General features: G+C 42.8%; 1 protein-coding gene across 4 annotated transcripts in view; it reads left to right on the top strand.

The window, feature by feature from the left end:
* itchb (itchy E3 ubiquitin protein ligase b) overlaps positions 1–14976 on the top strand; it is a 16533-nt gene extending 1557 nt beyond the window's left edge. The window contains exons 2-24 of one of the 4 annotated variants that reach the window (XM_060894732.1): positions 1819–1920; positions 2538–2679; positions 3308–3432; positions 5880–6011; positions 6593–6638; positions 6720–6883; positions 6971–7121; positions 7330–7425; positions 7645–7819; positions 7905–7968; positions 8113–8212; positions 8451–8579; positions 8919–8991; positions 9196–9267; positions 9512–9600; positions 9716–9875; positions 10193–10326; positions 10423–10563; positions 12017–12137; positions 12391–12495; positions 12787–12883; positions 13255–13327; positions 13463–14976. In XM_060894732.1, coding sequence (XP_060750715.1) covers positions 1854–1920; positions 2538–2679; positions 3308–3432; positions 5880–6011; positions 6593–6638; positions 6720–6883; positions 6971–7121; positions 7330–7425; positions 7645–7819; positions 7905–7968; positions 8113–8212; positions 8451–8579; positions 8919–8991; positions 9196–9267; positions 9512–9600; positions 9716–9875; positions 10193–10326; positions 10423–10563; positions 12017–12137; positions 12391–12495; positions 12787–12883; positions 13255–13327; positions 13463–13562 — 2556 coding nt within the window. In that variant the 5' untranslated portion in view covers positions 1819–1853 and the 3' untranslated portion in view covers positions 13563–14976. Of the gene's footprint in view, positions 1–1818; positions 1921–2537; positions 2680–3307; positions 3433–5879; positions 6012–6592; positions 6639–6719; positions 6884–6970; positions 7122–7329; positions 7426–7644; positions 7820–7898; positions 7969–8112; positions 8213–8450; positions 8580–8918; positions 8992–9195; positions 9268–9511; positions 9601–9715; positions 9876–10192; positions 10327–10422; positions 10564–12016; positions 12138–12390; positions 12496–12786; positions 12884–13254; positions 13328–13462 lie in introns of all 4 variants that reach the window. The other 3 variants (XM_060894735.1, XM_060894731.1, XM_060894734.1) reach the window with 3 other exon arrangements.
* Positions 14977–15019: the final 43 nt, after the last annotated feature.

Genomic DNA, 15019 nt, shown 5'->3' with positions numbered 1-15019 from the left:
TTGTTATTGTTCCTGCGCACGGTTATGTGTGACAAAGTGCAGCCACATGAATATCAATAAATTATTAACCTTGAGCCTGAAAGTTTATACAGTGTGTGTGTGTGTGTGTGTGTGAGAGAGAGAAAGAGAGAGAGAGACTGTGTGTGAGAGAGTGACTGTGTGAGTGTGAGAGACTGTGTGTGAGAGAGAGAGTCTGTGTGTGTGTGTGAGACTGTGTGTGTGAGAGAGAGCGAGACTGTGTGTGTGTGAGAGACTGTGTGTGTGTGTCTGTGTGAGAGAGACTGTGTGTGTCTGTGTGTGTGTGTGTGTGAGAGAGAGAGACTGTTATTGAGTTAATGGTAAAGACTGGATGTGTGTGTGTCTGTTTTTGTGAGAGACTGTGTGTGTGAGAGACTGTGTGTGTGTGTGAGAGAGACTGGTAGTGAGTTAATGGTAAAGACTGGATGTCTGTGTGTGTGAGAGACTGTGTGTGTGTGTGTGTGTGTGTGTGTGTGAGAGACTGTGTGTGTGTCTGTGTGTGAGAGACTGTGTGTGTCTGTGTGTGTGTGAGAGAGAGAGACTGTTAGTGAGTTAATGGTAAAGACTGGATGTGTCTGTGTGTGTGTGTCTGTGTGTGTGTGAGAGAGAGAGACTGTTAGTGAGTTAATGGTAAAGACTGGATGTGTGTGTGTGTGTGTCTGTGTGTGTGTGTGTCTGTGTGTGTGTGTCTGTGTGTGTGAGAGACTGTGTGTGTGTGTGTATGTGTGTGTGTGTGTGTGTGTGTGAGAGACTGTGTGTGTGTGTCTGTGTGTGAGAGACTGTGTGTGTCTGTGTGTGTGTGTGTGTGAGAGAGAGAGACTGTGTGTGTGTGTGTGTCTGTGTGTGAGAGACTGTGTGAGAGAGAGACTGTTAGTGAGTTAATGGTAAAGACTGGATGTGTGTGTGTGTGTGTGTGTCTGTGTGTGTGTGTGTATGTGTGTGTGAGAGACTGTATGTGTGTGTGTGTGTGTGTGTGTGTGTGAGAGAGAGACTGTTAGTGAGTTAATGGTAAAGACTGGATGTGTGTGTGTGTGTGTGTGTGTGTCTGTGTGTGTGTGTGTATGTGTGTGTGAGAGACTGTGTGTGTGTGTGTGTGTGTGTGTGTGTGAGAGAGAGAGACTGTTAGTGAGTTAATGGTAAAGACTGGATGTGTGTGTCTGTGTGTGTGTGTGTGTGTGTGTATGTGTGTGAGAGACTGTGTGTGTGTGTATATGTGTGTGTGTGTGTGTGTGAGAGAGAGACTGTTAGTGAGTTAATGGTAAAGACTGGATGTGTGCACTGTAAACTGCAGTAATCATCCCTAACAGTAGAGTGTGATTCAGCAGCCTACAGTAAACTGGAGTAATGATGAAGGAATAAGAAGTGATGAGTGTAAATCTCACTGCTTGTGCAGATCTTACCATAGTTTTGTATGTTATTTTGTTTGTAAGGACTGTTTTATAACGCTGCTCTTCCTCTCCACACTCCATCTGGACTGAGCGATAAGATGATATTGAGTGTGTTCAGTAACAGGCTGTGTTTCCTTTAGACACAAGCCGAGTGAATTCTGCTGAATAAAAAGAATCTGTGTGGAAAATAAACACAGGATCTGTGACGTAGCTGCCATATAAAGCCTAACAGTGTGACATGTAACCAGAGCCACTGAAACACCTGCTGAGCATGAAGTGATGTCATGTAGTGCTTTAGCTTACGTGTGTGTGTGTGTGTGTGTGTGTGTGTGTGTGTGTGTGTGTGTGTGTGTGTGTGTGTGTGTGTGTGTGTGTGTGTGTGTGTGTGTGTGTGTGTGTGTTTTCGTTCCAGGTCTCGTGTCCAGGTCTCCGGCCCGGTATTGTTCCATGGCCAGCCTTCCCAAACCAGGCCCTGGAAATGGCCACCCCATTAAGGCTCAGCTGCAGATCAATGGTACATCTCTCTCTCACACTCTCTTTCTCTCTCTCTCACTCACTCACTCACTCACTCACTCACTCACTCACTCACTCACTCACTCACTCACTCACTCACTCACTCACTCACTCACTCACTCACTCACTCACTCTCTCTCTCTCTCTCTCTCTCTCTCTCTCTCTCTCTCTCTCTCTTTCTCTTTCTCTCTCTCTCTCTCTCGTGTGTGTGTGTGTGTGTCTGACACACAGGTGTGATTATACATATGATAAATAAATCCCTGTAAAAAGGAGTAAAACAGTCTGAGTCGTGCTGTCAAAGGGAAAGAATCAGTGACGAGGTGTTTGATGAAACTGTTACCAAACTGATCGGTTTCTCCTGCACCACAGCAATGATTCCAATTTTTTTTACTCCATTTATGGTCACATATCACGTAAAGGAATGTTAATGAAAGAAGGTATTGTAGAAGGAAGTCATACATTCGTTCAGTCACGGGATGAACAGAGCGTCCTGATCCACGCTCGACGTTACTCTGCGTCGTCGTCACGGTTTGTCTAAGAGACACTGGATACTGAAAGTAAAAGCTGATCCGCTTGCTCTTGATTTCCTGATGATCTTCTCGTCTTTTGTTTCCTCAGGGATGTCAGCCAAGCTGAAGGAGGGCAAGAAGAACTGGTTGAGCTCCAGCGTGTACGTAGAGGTGGCTGTAGACGGTCAGTCCAAGAAAACGGAGAAGTGCAGCAACACACAGAGCCCCAAGTGGAAGCATCCTCTCTCTGTGTGAGTGTGGACACACACACGCACACCAATTAATTTCATTATTATTCTCTAATTCTCAAATAAATAAAACTCCACATTAGAAACAAAAGAGTCGTCATTAAAGAATAATTGCTTCATGACTTTCAGCTGCTTTGAGGGAAAATGTTGAGGTTTGCATGCTGATATTATATGGATGCGACATTGATGAGTGTCGCCATGATACGGAGACAAAAACGTGATTTTACAAGTCAAATAAATGCAAAAAAAGAACAAAAAAAAAATTTGGTTTGAATCACTTCTCGCAGTGAGTCGATTCAGAATCGAATCACTTTCTCACTAGAGCTCACTTGGAGCTCACAGAGAGAGACCGTTTCTCTCGCACGCCCTCGGACCCGGGCGTGATTTCCTCAGCGCGTTCTGGCTGATGAACCTCTTTACCTCATAAAACTTCATCATATCGAGGAAAACGTTTCTGTACAGCGTCTACCAAACAAGTCCCACTGATTGAACTGTTGCTATAGAAACGAGTCCATTCATATAAACCTATAAATAAATAAATCGGTTTTCTGGCCAATCAGAATTCAGAATGCAGAATTCAGGCAGCAACTGTTACTAACACACTGGGGCACACATTGTGTTTTGTTTGCAGGACCGTGTCACCCATCAGCAAGCTGAATTTCTGTGTGTGGATCCACCAGAAACTGAAGTCTGACCTGCTCTTGGGCTCGGCGACGCTCGACATTAGCGAGACGCTCAAGAGCAACGATATGAAGCGTGAGTGTGAGAATAACCGTAAAAGCCGACGGCGCAGGGTCGAGTGTGTCGGTGTTACGTTATTGAAACGTTTTACACGTTTTCTGATTGTCCTTCGGTCCCCGTTGCTATAGAAACCGTAACACGTCGGAGTGAGCGCGTGTCATTAGCAGCTGCAGTTACAAACATCAAACGCCTGACAAAATAGAATATAACGTTAACAGCTATAAACTGGTCGTAAGCACGTTTTTAGGCTCATCGTAGCGCCGTCAGCTGCTTTTTGTGACGTTTCTGTACACAGTCTGTATTTAAAATAAAGACACACTGACGAAATATATTTACATTTATACAGAAACCATGCAAAACAAGTGTAGGGTGTAAAGACGCAGAGTACGGATCATGTAGCTGTGTGTGTGTGTGTGTGAGTGTGTGTGGACTTCAAGCGAAGATTATTTATAGGCGACTTGTTAGCGAGTTACTGAATGATTTACTTACTGTTAATAACTCAGTAGTAAATTAAATAACTGAGTTTTATTATTGTAACTAGATTCAAAAAGTCACAGTGGGACAATAGAAGGGCTGCGACATCACCGGGGATTCACACTCGCAGTCTCCTGACAGACTTAAAGCCATCTGTGGCCAGGAGTCACGAGAGCAACACCGGCCCTGCTCTCTGGGTGGGCGGGGCATGATGGGTGGGCGGGGCATGCTCCCTCACAAGCCAATCACTGCATCTGTGAGCTCGTTTATGGAAGAAGGCAGACGGCTCTGTCCTCCAGAGCAATTATGTTCACACAAAATATACACTTACACAAAGACACACAAATACAGGACCCAGGATTTTCTTTTTTTAGACTAGATGATGATCATGTGGTGAAACGTCGAGTCCAAACATTAATACAAGATTTTATTTGATAAACAAAAAGAGCCAAAATCTTTCCTTTTCCACACCGAGTTAGCTGTAAGTGTAGATATTGCGTTAAATAGCAACGGTAATGTTTGTCAATTTAAAGTGCTCACAAAGGTTGAAAAATGTGTGTGTGTGTGTGAGAGAGAGATGAGAATGACACAATGAGTGTTTTGAGTACTGACTACGCCTTTGTTTGACTCTTTGTGTGTCTGTGTGTTGTTGCCATAACCTCTGCCCAGTCTTTGTTTGGTCATTGGTGTGTGTGTGTGTGTGTGTGTGTGTGTGTGTGTGTGCGCGTTCGTGTGTGTGTGCTTGCAAATGTACTCGTGGGTCATTAGAAGCGTTACCTGTATGATATTAAAGGTGTTGTATTTGTTAGAAGACTTCGGGTCACATGACGTCACGGCGTGAGTTACATCTACGTCGTCTTTCGTTTTGTTTATCTGATGTAACGTTGAGACTTGTTTTAAGCAGAAGGATGAAAACCTTTATGCAGATGTAAGCAGCAGCTGGATGAGTTTAGTCTGTTGTCCCATGATGCAGTGCAAGATTACTCCGTACAGAGCTACAAGTGAGATTATTAACAGACTGCAGGTTTGTGTAACATCTGATACGTCCCAGTTATTTATTACAGGTTTATACAGTGTACAGGGGAGCGCGGCGTCGGTGCTCACAAGAGTCTACAGTCTCAGACTCTCACTCTGTGTTCAGTAAAACAGCAGCAACTTGCTCTGAAATTCTCATAAAAAGTCAAACTTCTGAGGTGTGAAATAACTTTTCCTGATCAGGAGAATAACGCTTGATCTGCAGCTGAGTTCACGTCCCCACAAAGAGCATTTGTGACCCGGACAAAAAGAGCAGACTTTCCGTCGATTGTGTGCGATTGTGAATAAAATCAGCCAAGACAAAACAGCTGCTGGTTTATTTCCTGTGAATCCCACAGTGTGACGTTCAGAGCATTCCAGAGAACTGGTGTGACCTGATGAACCTCATTTCAATGAGGGACGTGAGCTGTACACACTTCTTCAGCTCGGTCTGATGTAGGTCTAATTCAAAACATAGTGAGCATCCATAAAATAACAAAGTCAAATAAAATGTAATGGTTACAGAATCCTTTGTATTTTTACATGTTCTAATCCTTTCAGAATCGATTCTGACTCCTTTGACATCGTTATAAGCAACGTTAGTGATGTAAAAAATGTCCATCGTGTTTGTAAACACGTGAGTCACCGATTTGGTGCTCACCTGGTGACACCAGTTACACCCTTTTTTGTTTTCGGGGACCTTTTCGGGAAATTCCTGTTCTGAGCCGTGTACTGAATGTCGCGTTAGTCATAATACAGGAGCTTGTGTTCTGTCCGTAGTTTTGTAGTAAATTAGTAAGTCAACTAAAATAGGTAGTAAAATTAAAGCTGTTTATTTAGGGCTGTGTGTGTGTTTGTGTTTACAATATTCTTGTGTTTATATGAATAGAATGACAAAATTTGAGAAATTATGATTAATAATCCTGGTGTGTGTGTGTGTGTGTGTGTGTGTGTGTGTGTGTGTGTGTACACAGTGTGTGATGTGACACAGACGTTGCCGCTGTGTGCAGACAAGGAGCAGACTGACGTTGGAGAGCTGTGTGTGTGTCTGAACGGCATGGAGGTCGATCCAGGAGCATTCACCTCCTCTGAGGCTGATAATGATAGTGAGTCTCTCTCTCTCTTCTCTCTCTTCTCTCTCTCTCTTCTCTCTCTCTCCCTCTCTCTCTCTCTCTCTCTCTCTCTCTCTCTCTCTCTCTCTCTCTCTCTCTCTCTCTCCCTCTCTCTCTCTCTCTCTCTCTCTCTCACTCACTTTCTCTCTCTGTCTCTCTCTCTCTCTCACTCACACACACACAGCTTGAAAGTGCTGACGAGGCAGAAGCAAAGAACATCACATTAGATAAGATATAAATGGGTTTATTATTCTTTCCAAAATTAAAAAGATATCACAGAAAATTGTATTATGACAAAATTGACACTATAATCATTATTTCATAGTATTATATTGTTCAGCTCTTATAGTGAAGGCAAACCGTTGTTGAGGCTTGTTGTCATGGTTACACAGTATCAGAAGCACTGCTCAAGACTTTTTAAGATTCCAGGCGTCCAATCAGAAGGCAGTATTTCTGTAGTCATGGTACCCAACCATAAGAGAGTAGATTTATCTTTATAAATATAAAAGCACGAGCTTCATGATTCTTAATCATATTGGATCTCAGATGCTGATCATTTCTTTCCGGCGTTTCAGCCACAACAAACGGAGAGTTGCAGCCTAAAGAGGACTTTGGCATGAGGTAACTTTTTAGCCGCGTGATATAAGCATCGTTGTGGGTTATAAAGTTTACCGATTCACTGAGTTGTGTGTCTGATCTCAGGAGGAGCAGAGAGAGTTCTCCCAGTGTGGTGGACATTCCTAATGGCCGTGCCGTCAACGGAACAGGCTCTCCCTCCTTATCAAATCGGGTTTCACGACCCCTGAGGCCACCCAGACCCTCTCGACCACCGCCGCCCACCCCTCTGCGACCGCTGTCTTCTCCAGGTCAGTGTACATGATGTCGTTTATTACACCGTGAACATAGTCGTCAGGTTTTAATTTGTTTTGATTTTGCGTCTTGTTTTCCCCCAGCATGCCCTTCAGTCACAGACAGCAGCAGCTCGACTCAGCCAGAGACACCAATGCAGATCCCTAACCCCACCCCTGACCCCGCCCCTGTCATCTCTGTTCCCCCGATGCCCAACCGGATGCCAGCCACCAACACCGGGCCTCTGCCTCAAGGGTACAACTAACACACACATTAGCCTGATGATGATAATAACGTTATTATTAATAATAAAAATAATAGTGCTTTAAAAAAAAAATCAGTAAAAAGATCATCATTGTCATTAAGATTATTAATAATTGTTTCAGCGAGAGAGATATTTTCAATAGAATAACGTGTGTGTGTGTGTGTGTGTGTGTGTGTGTGTGTGTGTGTGTGTGTGCAGCTGGGAGCAGCGTATGGACCCGAGTGGCCGTGTGTACTACGTGGACCACGTGGAGAAGAGGACATCGTGGGAGAGACCTGAGCCTCTGCCTCCTGGGTAAAGCTTTAGCGTCATGTGACGATGATTGTGCTGAGAGAAAGACGTAGTGATTGATGAGAGAAATTTTCCCCCGACGCCATAACGATGTTCACACGGCAGTAAAATATGAAAAGATTTCAGTGAAATGCCTTTAGAAGGTCACTACAGTATGATGGCTGTATGATGTTTTATGACCAGCAGCTGACTGAACACACCGTGTTGTGTCGTGTCTCACAGTTGGGAGCGACGCCTGGACCAGTCGGGACGTGTGTACTATGTGGATCACGTGAACCGGACGACGACGTGGCAGCGCCCCACTGTGGAGACGGTGCGCAACTACGAACAGTGGCAGCACCAGCAGAGCCAGTTAGAGGGGGCAATGCATCACTTTAACCAGCGCTTCATCTACAGCGTGAGGAAAAACACACACACACACACACTCACACACACACACACTCGTACTATGTTTAAAACGTATCTTTATTGTAAAGGTGCAGGACCAAGCTGCAGCCACTCAGAATAAAGAGTACGACCCACTCGGCCCACTGCCACAAGGATGGGGTAAGAAAGAGGAAAAAAAGATGCATTTTTACTTTTTACTGTGATTTCTTTTAGTTGCTTGATATAAATCTGATTCTCAAAATTCCAGCGTCGTATTCAGAAGATAATTAAACGAGTTTTTCTGTCATTGATTCGGTCTTTCAGAGAAGAGAACGGACGCTAACGGCCGAGTGTATTTTGTGCACCACTTGACTCGCACGACTCAATGGGAGGATCCTCGCTCTCAAGGGTCGGAACTTAATGAGTATTTATGTTTTTTTTTTTTTTTTTTTACATATGATGGCACTTAACCCTGAATACTCTTGTGATTCCTTCTGGTAAATAAATAATACTTGAACATTTGTATGGATTTGTAGGATATGGGGAGATAAAGCTGGTAATATGCACACAAAAAGAAATAAAGAAATTCATGTGAACACAAAATGATCTGCATTCCATCAGCCTTTTACTCCACTCTTAACTCTTACCTATGATTTGCTCAGGCTGCTGAATGACAAGCCGCTGCCGGAGGGCTGGGAGATGAGGTTCACTGTGGACGGAGTTCCGTACTTCGTGGATCACAACAGAAAAACCACCACTTACACTGACCCACGTACAGGAAAATCATCACTGTGAGCCTTAATAAGATCCTTTGTGTGTTTGTGTGTGTTTGTGTGTGTTTGTGTGTTTGTTTGTGTGTGTCTGTGTGTGTCTTTGTGTGTGTGTCTGTGTGTCTTTGTGTGTGTGTCTTTGTTTGTGTGTGTGTGTTTGTGTGTGTGTGTGTGTGTGTGTGTGTGTCCGTTTGTGTGTGTGTGTGTCCGTTTGTGTGTGTGTCTGTGTGTCTGTTTGTGTGTGTTTTTGTGTACTGTATATACGTGTGAATGTGATCATGCAGTTTTGTGTGTTCACGTGTGTGTGTTGGGGTGTGTGTGTGTGTGTGTGTTCAACATGTGTTTATTCTTCCTCTGTAGTGAAAACGGCCCTCAGATCAGATATGTGCGTGACTTCAAAGCCAAAGTCCAGTACTTCAGATTCTGGTGTCAGGTTTGTGTTCATCACTGTTTAACTGCGTAATTATTCATTAACCCTAATGGTATTTATTAAGAATGGAAAAAAATAATCTACAGCTAATAAACCCAGAGTTCACTTTTTTTTTAATTTCTCTCTAACTGAAACATAAAAAAATTTACTTTTCTTTACTCCCTTAATATATACAAATTGTTCTTTAACCTTTTCACTTTTTTGTAGCAATTAGCGATGCCGCAGCACATCAAGATCACAGTGAGCCGCAAATCGCTGTTCGAAGACTCGTTCCAGCAGGTAAACGCCATCAATATTTATATTTATCATTTTAATATTCATCTCAATTATTCACACAACACCTGAGAATAGAAATGGAAATGAAAGCAATATAATCGGCTGAAATGTTTTCCAGAATGTTTTGGTCCAGAATTTTGAGTACTGTGTGTGTGTGCGTGTGTGCGTGTGTGCGAGCGTGCGTGCGTGTGTGTGTAGAGCTATAGTGTTTCCCTAATTAATGATTAAATGTCAATGTCTGTGTTAGATCATGAGCATTAATCCCCAAGACCTTCGCCGAAGACTGTGGATCATCTTCCCCGGAGAGGAAGGACTCGACTATGGTGGTGTAACAAGGCAAGATCTCCAAACTGTCCATCTCTCTACAGTAGATTGAGCATTTGATACGTCCAGTAGCGTTATAGTGCGACATAAAGTGACATAACGTGATGTAATAACACGTCCCCTGTAGGGAGTGGTTCTTCTTGGTGTCCCACGAGGTGCTGAACCCCATGTACTGCCTGTTTGAATACGCCGGTAAGGACAACTACTGCCTGCAGATCAACCCAGCTTCATCCATCAACCCAGACCACCTCAAATACTTCCGCTTCATCGGACGCTTCATCGCCATGGTAACGTTGCTCGTTTCGTTCCTTTAGCATAGTAAAAATAAAAGACACAAATTTAAAGGGTAGCTGAATATAGAAAGTGACCAATTAGGTACCCAGGGGCATTTTCTGGCTTGCATTGATATAAATTGGCTCAATTTGAAGACTTATTAGATTTTATTGATCATAAAATGGCCACTCAGATGTATGATGGGTAATTTTCTTTTTGTCCCAATAACGTAAACACAGTCTTGGTGCTCGGTCCCCAGAAAAAGTGTAGCCATTTTAAACGCAGGTTAATTAACCCAGGCCTAACGTCATCATGCTGTGTGTTTGCTCAGGCTTTGTTCCATGGGAAGTTTATTGACACCGGCTTCTCGCTGCCTTTCTATAAACGTATTCTTAACAAACCGCTGACTCTGAACGACCTCGAGACCATCGACCCGGAGTTCTACAACTCGCTCATCTGGATCAGGTGTGTGTCGCTGCTTCATTGTGCCTTCACACACTACATTAGTGTTCACCTCAACGTGAGACAGCATTATTCTAGCATGTGTGTGTGTTTAAACAGAGAAAACAACATAGAGGAGTGCGGTCTGGAGATGTTCTTTTCAGTGGATAAGGAGATCCTCGGGGAGATCACAACACATGATCTGAAACCAGATGGAGGCAACATTCAGGTCACGGAGGAGAACAAGGAGGAGTATATCAGGTATATACACACACATACACACATATACACACATATACACACACACGCACGCACACACAAAACACACAAATCATACAAACATTGATACAATGATGTTTTCTATAAAACAGACATATGGACAGAGTCTCCAGTGTCAGTGCTTTGTAACAGTTGTTAAGATTTCTGATGTCTTCTGGACAGAAGAGATTTAAACGGCGGGTTTTTAGCAGGGTTTCCACGGGGTCATAAAAAGTCAGAAAAAGTCATAAATTTAACAATAAGAATTTAAGGCCATAAAAAGACATAAAACGTCCGGATTTTCCATACAAGGTCATAAAAAACATTTAGCCACGTCTTAAATTGATCTGCTCGTCCATTAATTTGTTCTTCAATCAAAATGCGCTCGTGGCTGCAATGACATTCATTTGTTTGGCCTGTTGTAGTTCTGTATGAGGAATCTGGGTGGTATCACACTGGTATCACAGCGTTCCAGAACTACAAGGTCCATGCGGCAGCATACAGACTTGTTGGAAGGACTTTCACAGAAACCCGCGCGAACTCCGAACATACTGTATCATACTGAGTCACTGCTTAGTTTCATTAAAATCATCCTGACTATCACAATGGGAAAATGTACCTTTAACGATCTGTGGCTCGAAGACGGTGCGTTTAGTAGCTGGATCAAGCCCGTCGCTAACAATCGGTATCAAGCCTATTGCACTCTGTGTAAGAAGACGTTGGAGTCTAGTTTAGGAATAAAAGCCTTGAAGTCGCATGCAAAGTCGGAAAAGCATATCGTTGCTGTAAAAGTCCTGCAGCGGGTGCAGGCGATCCGTCAGTTTTGTTCGGCTCCGTCACTAACGTTACCCGGTCCAAGTACAGCGCGGGATATCGTTTCTGTCGCATCCAGTGTCACACACAGCGGTTTCAGATCAACCTCCACACTGAAAGCGGAGGTCCTGTGGGTGTTGAATACTGTGACCAAACACCAGTCGTACAACGGGAACGAGGATATTGCCGAACTTTTCCGAACAATGTTCCAAGACTCTGACATAGCCAAAACATTTACATGCGGGAAAGATAAGACCTCTTTACTCTTTAAATAATAAAACTTGTTACTTTCAATGAAAGTCAATAATAAAGACTTTTGAAAGGAATTTTAATGACTGAAGTTATTTATCGTAATTCGTGTAGGTCATAAATTTAAATCATAATGGTCATAAAAAGGTCTTAAAAAGTCTTAAATTTGACTGATTAAACCCTGCAGAAACCCTGTTTTAATAACATTAAAAATGTTTTTATAAAAAACCTTCATCACTGTTTATTACTGACACAGAAATAAATCATGCCAACATCACCATGCTGTAGAACAGCTTCCCAATGCTTTGTCTCTCTTTTTCTGGGTCTCTCTCTCTCTCTCTCTCTCTCACTCTGCCTCTCTCTCACTGTCTCTCTCTCTCTCCCCATTCTTCAGGCTGGTAGCTGAGTGGAGGTTGTCCCGAGGTGTTGAAGAACAGACACAAGCTTTCTTTGAGGGCTTTAACGAGGTCCTGCCTCAACAGTACCTGCAATATTTTGATGCCAAAGAATTTGAGGTAACTCCCAGTAACATTACTACATTCACTACGTATTGATGTCAGATACTCCGTGCTACAATTTCTGGAGAAATACCGTTTTTTGTGTAGGGATGAAAGATATAATTATCACGATCGTTATGTCATGATGCACTTTTCTGAGATGAGCTGTTTAATATATCAGTGAACCATTTCTAGTTTAATCGCAGCGCTTCAGTTTATCGACCAGCCCAACTTTTCAATTTACGTGTGTGTGTGTGTGTGTGTGTTGTAGGTGGTGTTGTGCGGGATGCAGGAAATCGATCTAGGAGACTGGCAGAGAAACACTATCTATAAACACTACACACGCACCAGCAAGCAGATCGTGTGGTTTTGGCAGGTATGTGAGAGAATCGGGGGGGAAAAAGCTAGAAAATCTAGAACTTAATGGAACTCCAGCGTTGTGGGTTCATACACATTTAAATAAATTATCCATATTAATTATTAAGGATTTCTTTAATGAAAAACACACTTGCATATTTATGAATAAGGGGTAAAGTTCCAGATATCGTCGGGGTTAAGAAAAAACGCTTCTCTGTTCTATCAAGTTTTGATATTTTCATTGCTACAGTTTATTACATGTTATAGATGAAGGTCGTAGATTAAAAGACTCTTTTCTCCTGCACTGTAGTTGGTTAAAGAGATGGACAACGAGAAGCGAATGCGTCTGCTGCAGTTCGTCACCGGTACCTGCCGCCTGCCTGTGGGCGGGTTTAACGACCTCATGGGTGAGTCTTTAGTTATTCTTATTATTATTATTTATTCTTCCTTCTCTGCAATGTTCTGTACAGAAACTGTGTATTTAACTCATTAAAGATAAAACACCATTTTTCCCACCAGCTCTGTGGGGGTGGGGGGGTGGGGGGTGGGGGGACAAACAATAAAAAAACATCATAAAAACGAATCAGAAATAAAACCAGTGGATTATGTTGTGTGTCTAAAACAGTTAAAATTCAGGTTATAGTATTTAAGAAGGAAGTTATCGTAGTAGCCGTAAACAGTCTTAATCCTGTGACTGAGCCATTAGGATAGAAATGATAACATTAGACCAGCGACGTGCAGAAAACCCATCATCTGTTGACTCTGACCTGGTTTTCAGGGAGTAACGGCCCACAGAAGTTCTGCGTCGAGAAAACAGGGAAGGAGAACTGGCTGCCCCGGAGTCACACGTGGTGAGTGTTTACAGATCCCACACACTGTGGATGTGAACGTTCCACCGCGGTAAACGTAACCATAATGTTTGCTGTTGAGACACTTTCTGATTGTAATACAAAGAGATCTAAATCAACCCTCTCTGTTTCCTGCAGCTTTAACCGCCTGGATCTGCCTCCGTATAAAAGCTACGAGCAGCTGAAAGAGAAACTGTTGTTCGCCATAGAGGAGACAGAGGGCTTCGGGCAGGAGTGACACACACACACACACACACACACAATGTTGGACAGAACGCACCCCGTCTCTCGATAAGGATAAATCAGTAACGATGAGCTTTTCTTGTTCATGTCAGCGGTTCTCACTGACGCTCTTAAACAAGAGATTTTTAATGTCTGGTCACACAAAAAGATTCACATACAACAAAAACATGAATTTGTATTTAAAAGCCGAGATTATTCACCTGAGTAGCGGGAGCTGTTTGGGCATAAACTTAGTCATGGATTGGATTATGGGTTTATTTAGATATATATATATATATATATTTTATTTAATTTTCTAACTTCTCACAACGGAAACAAAGTGAAAAAATGTGGTGATATGACTGCAGTGTCAACTGGGATCAGTCTCATGACTCAACAAAGCGTCTGAATATTGAAGGTCTGATCTCGCGCTCGGGTCTGATCTCGCGCTCGGGTCTGATCTCGCGCTCGGGTCTGCTGTCCTTTTCGTGGTCCTGTAATGGACTCCTTACTGCATCACCGTATGTAGCGCGAAATGCTCTTTAGTTCTAGACAGTGGTTTAGTCCCCAGCTGTGGACTTGCTACACAATATGAAAAAAAGTTTTATTAGTCACCACACCAGTGAGCAATACATTAACACAATAGAAATAACACTAGTGAAACACACACACACACATATATGTAGCACTCACTCACACACACTTCACTGTTTCCATTCTGCAATAAAATACTAGTCATTTCTCACGGAAGGAAAGCGAGTGCTGACCGTCTGCACTCTTACTGCCCTCTGTTTTATAGAGGGTTCGGTTCTACGTGTCTGTCTGTTAGTTTCTTATTCTGTGGGGTTTTACCGGATTTGTGCTGGTAACCAGTTAGAGATCGTAATATATAAATGACAGACCAGGAGCAATACTCTGAACTGGTAGAAAGATCAGCACATGATTAGTTTGTACACAGAATATCAGTTTAGCGCCTTTTACATCTCGGTCTGTTCCACCGGACCGACACGGAGTGTCGTAGTCACGGAGATCACTTTAAACACAAAACACACACTAGATCACTTTAAGCAGAGAGATTTCCGTGAATCTTGATTTCTTTATTAATAACACATCTACATCTGTCAGTCATAGCGTGGTTAATAACTAACCGCGGGGTGGTTCGTTAGTTTGTCGATTTCTGGATCTTTTTTTTTTTTGAGCGCAGCTCTAATCCCGCTCGCCGAAAAGAGCAGGCTTAAGGACGTCGATAACGAAAAACTAAACTCCACCTCCATCTTGTACATTGTGTGAATATGTGATTAATTCTCTTTGGGGGGAAAAAATCCTTTTTCAAGACTCCTTTAAATTTCTGCACATTCATTGGTGGATTTATATGTACAGGAAATTGTGTAAAAAAAAATGAAGAATAAATAAATAAATTGATGATGATATGGGAAGATTATGGTGTTTGTGATCAGGAACAAGAGGTGAAAT

Source organism: Tachysurus vachellii, chromosome 19 (genome assembly GCF_030014155.1).
Source record: "Tachysurus vachellii isolate PV-2020 chromosome 19, HZAU_Pvac_v1, whole genome shotgun sequence".
Classification (NCBI taxonomy): Eukaryota; Metazoa; Chordata; class Actinopteri; order Siluriformes; family Bagridae; genus Tachysurus; species Tachysurus vachellii.
The sequence above is the reverse complement of the archived record's forward strand: the minus strand, read 5'-3'. Positions and strand labels throughout refer to the sequence as shown.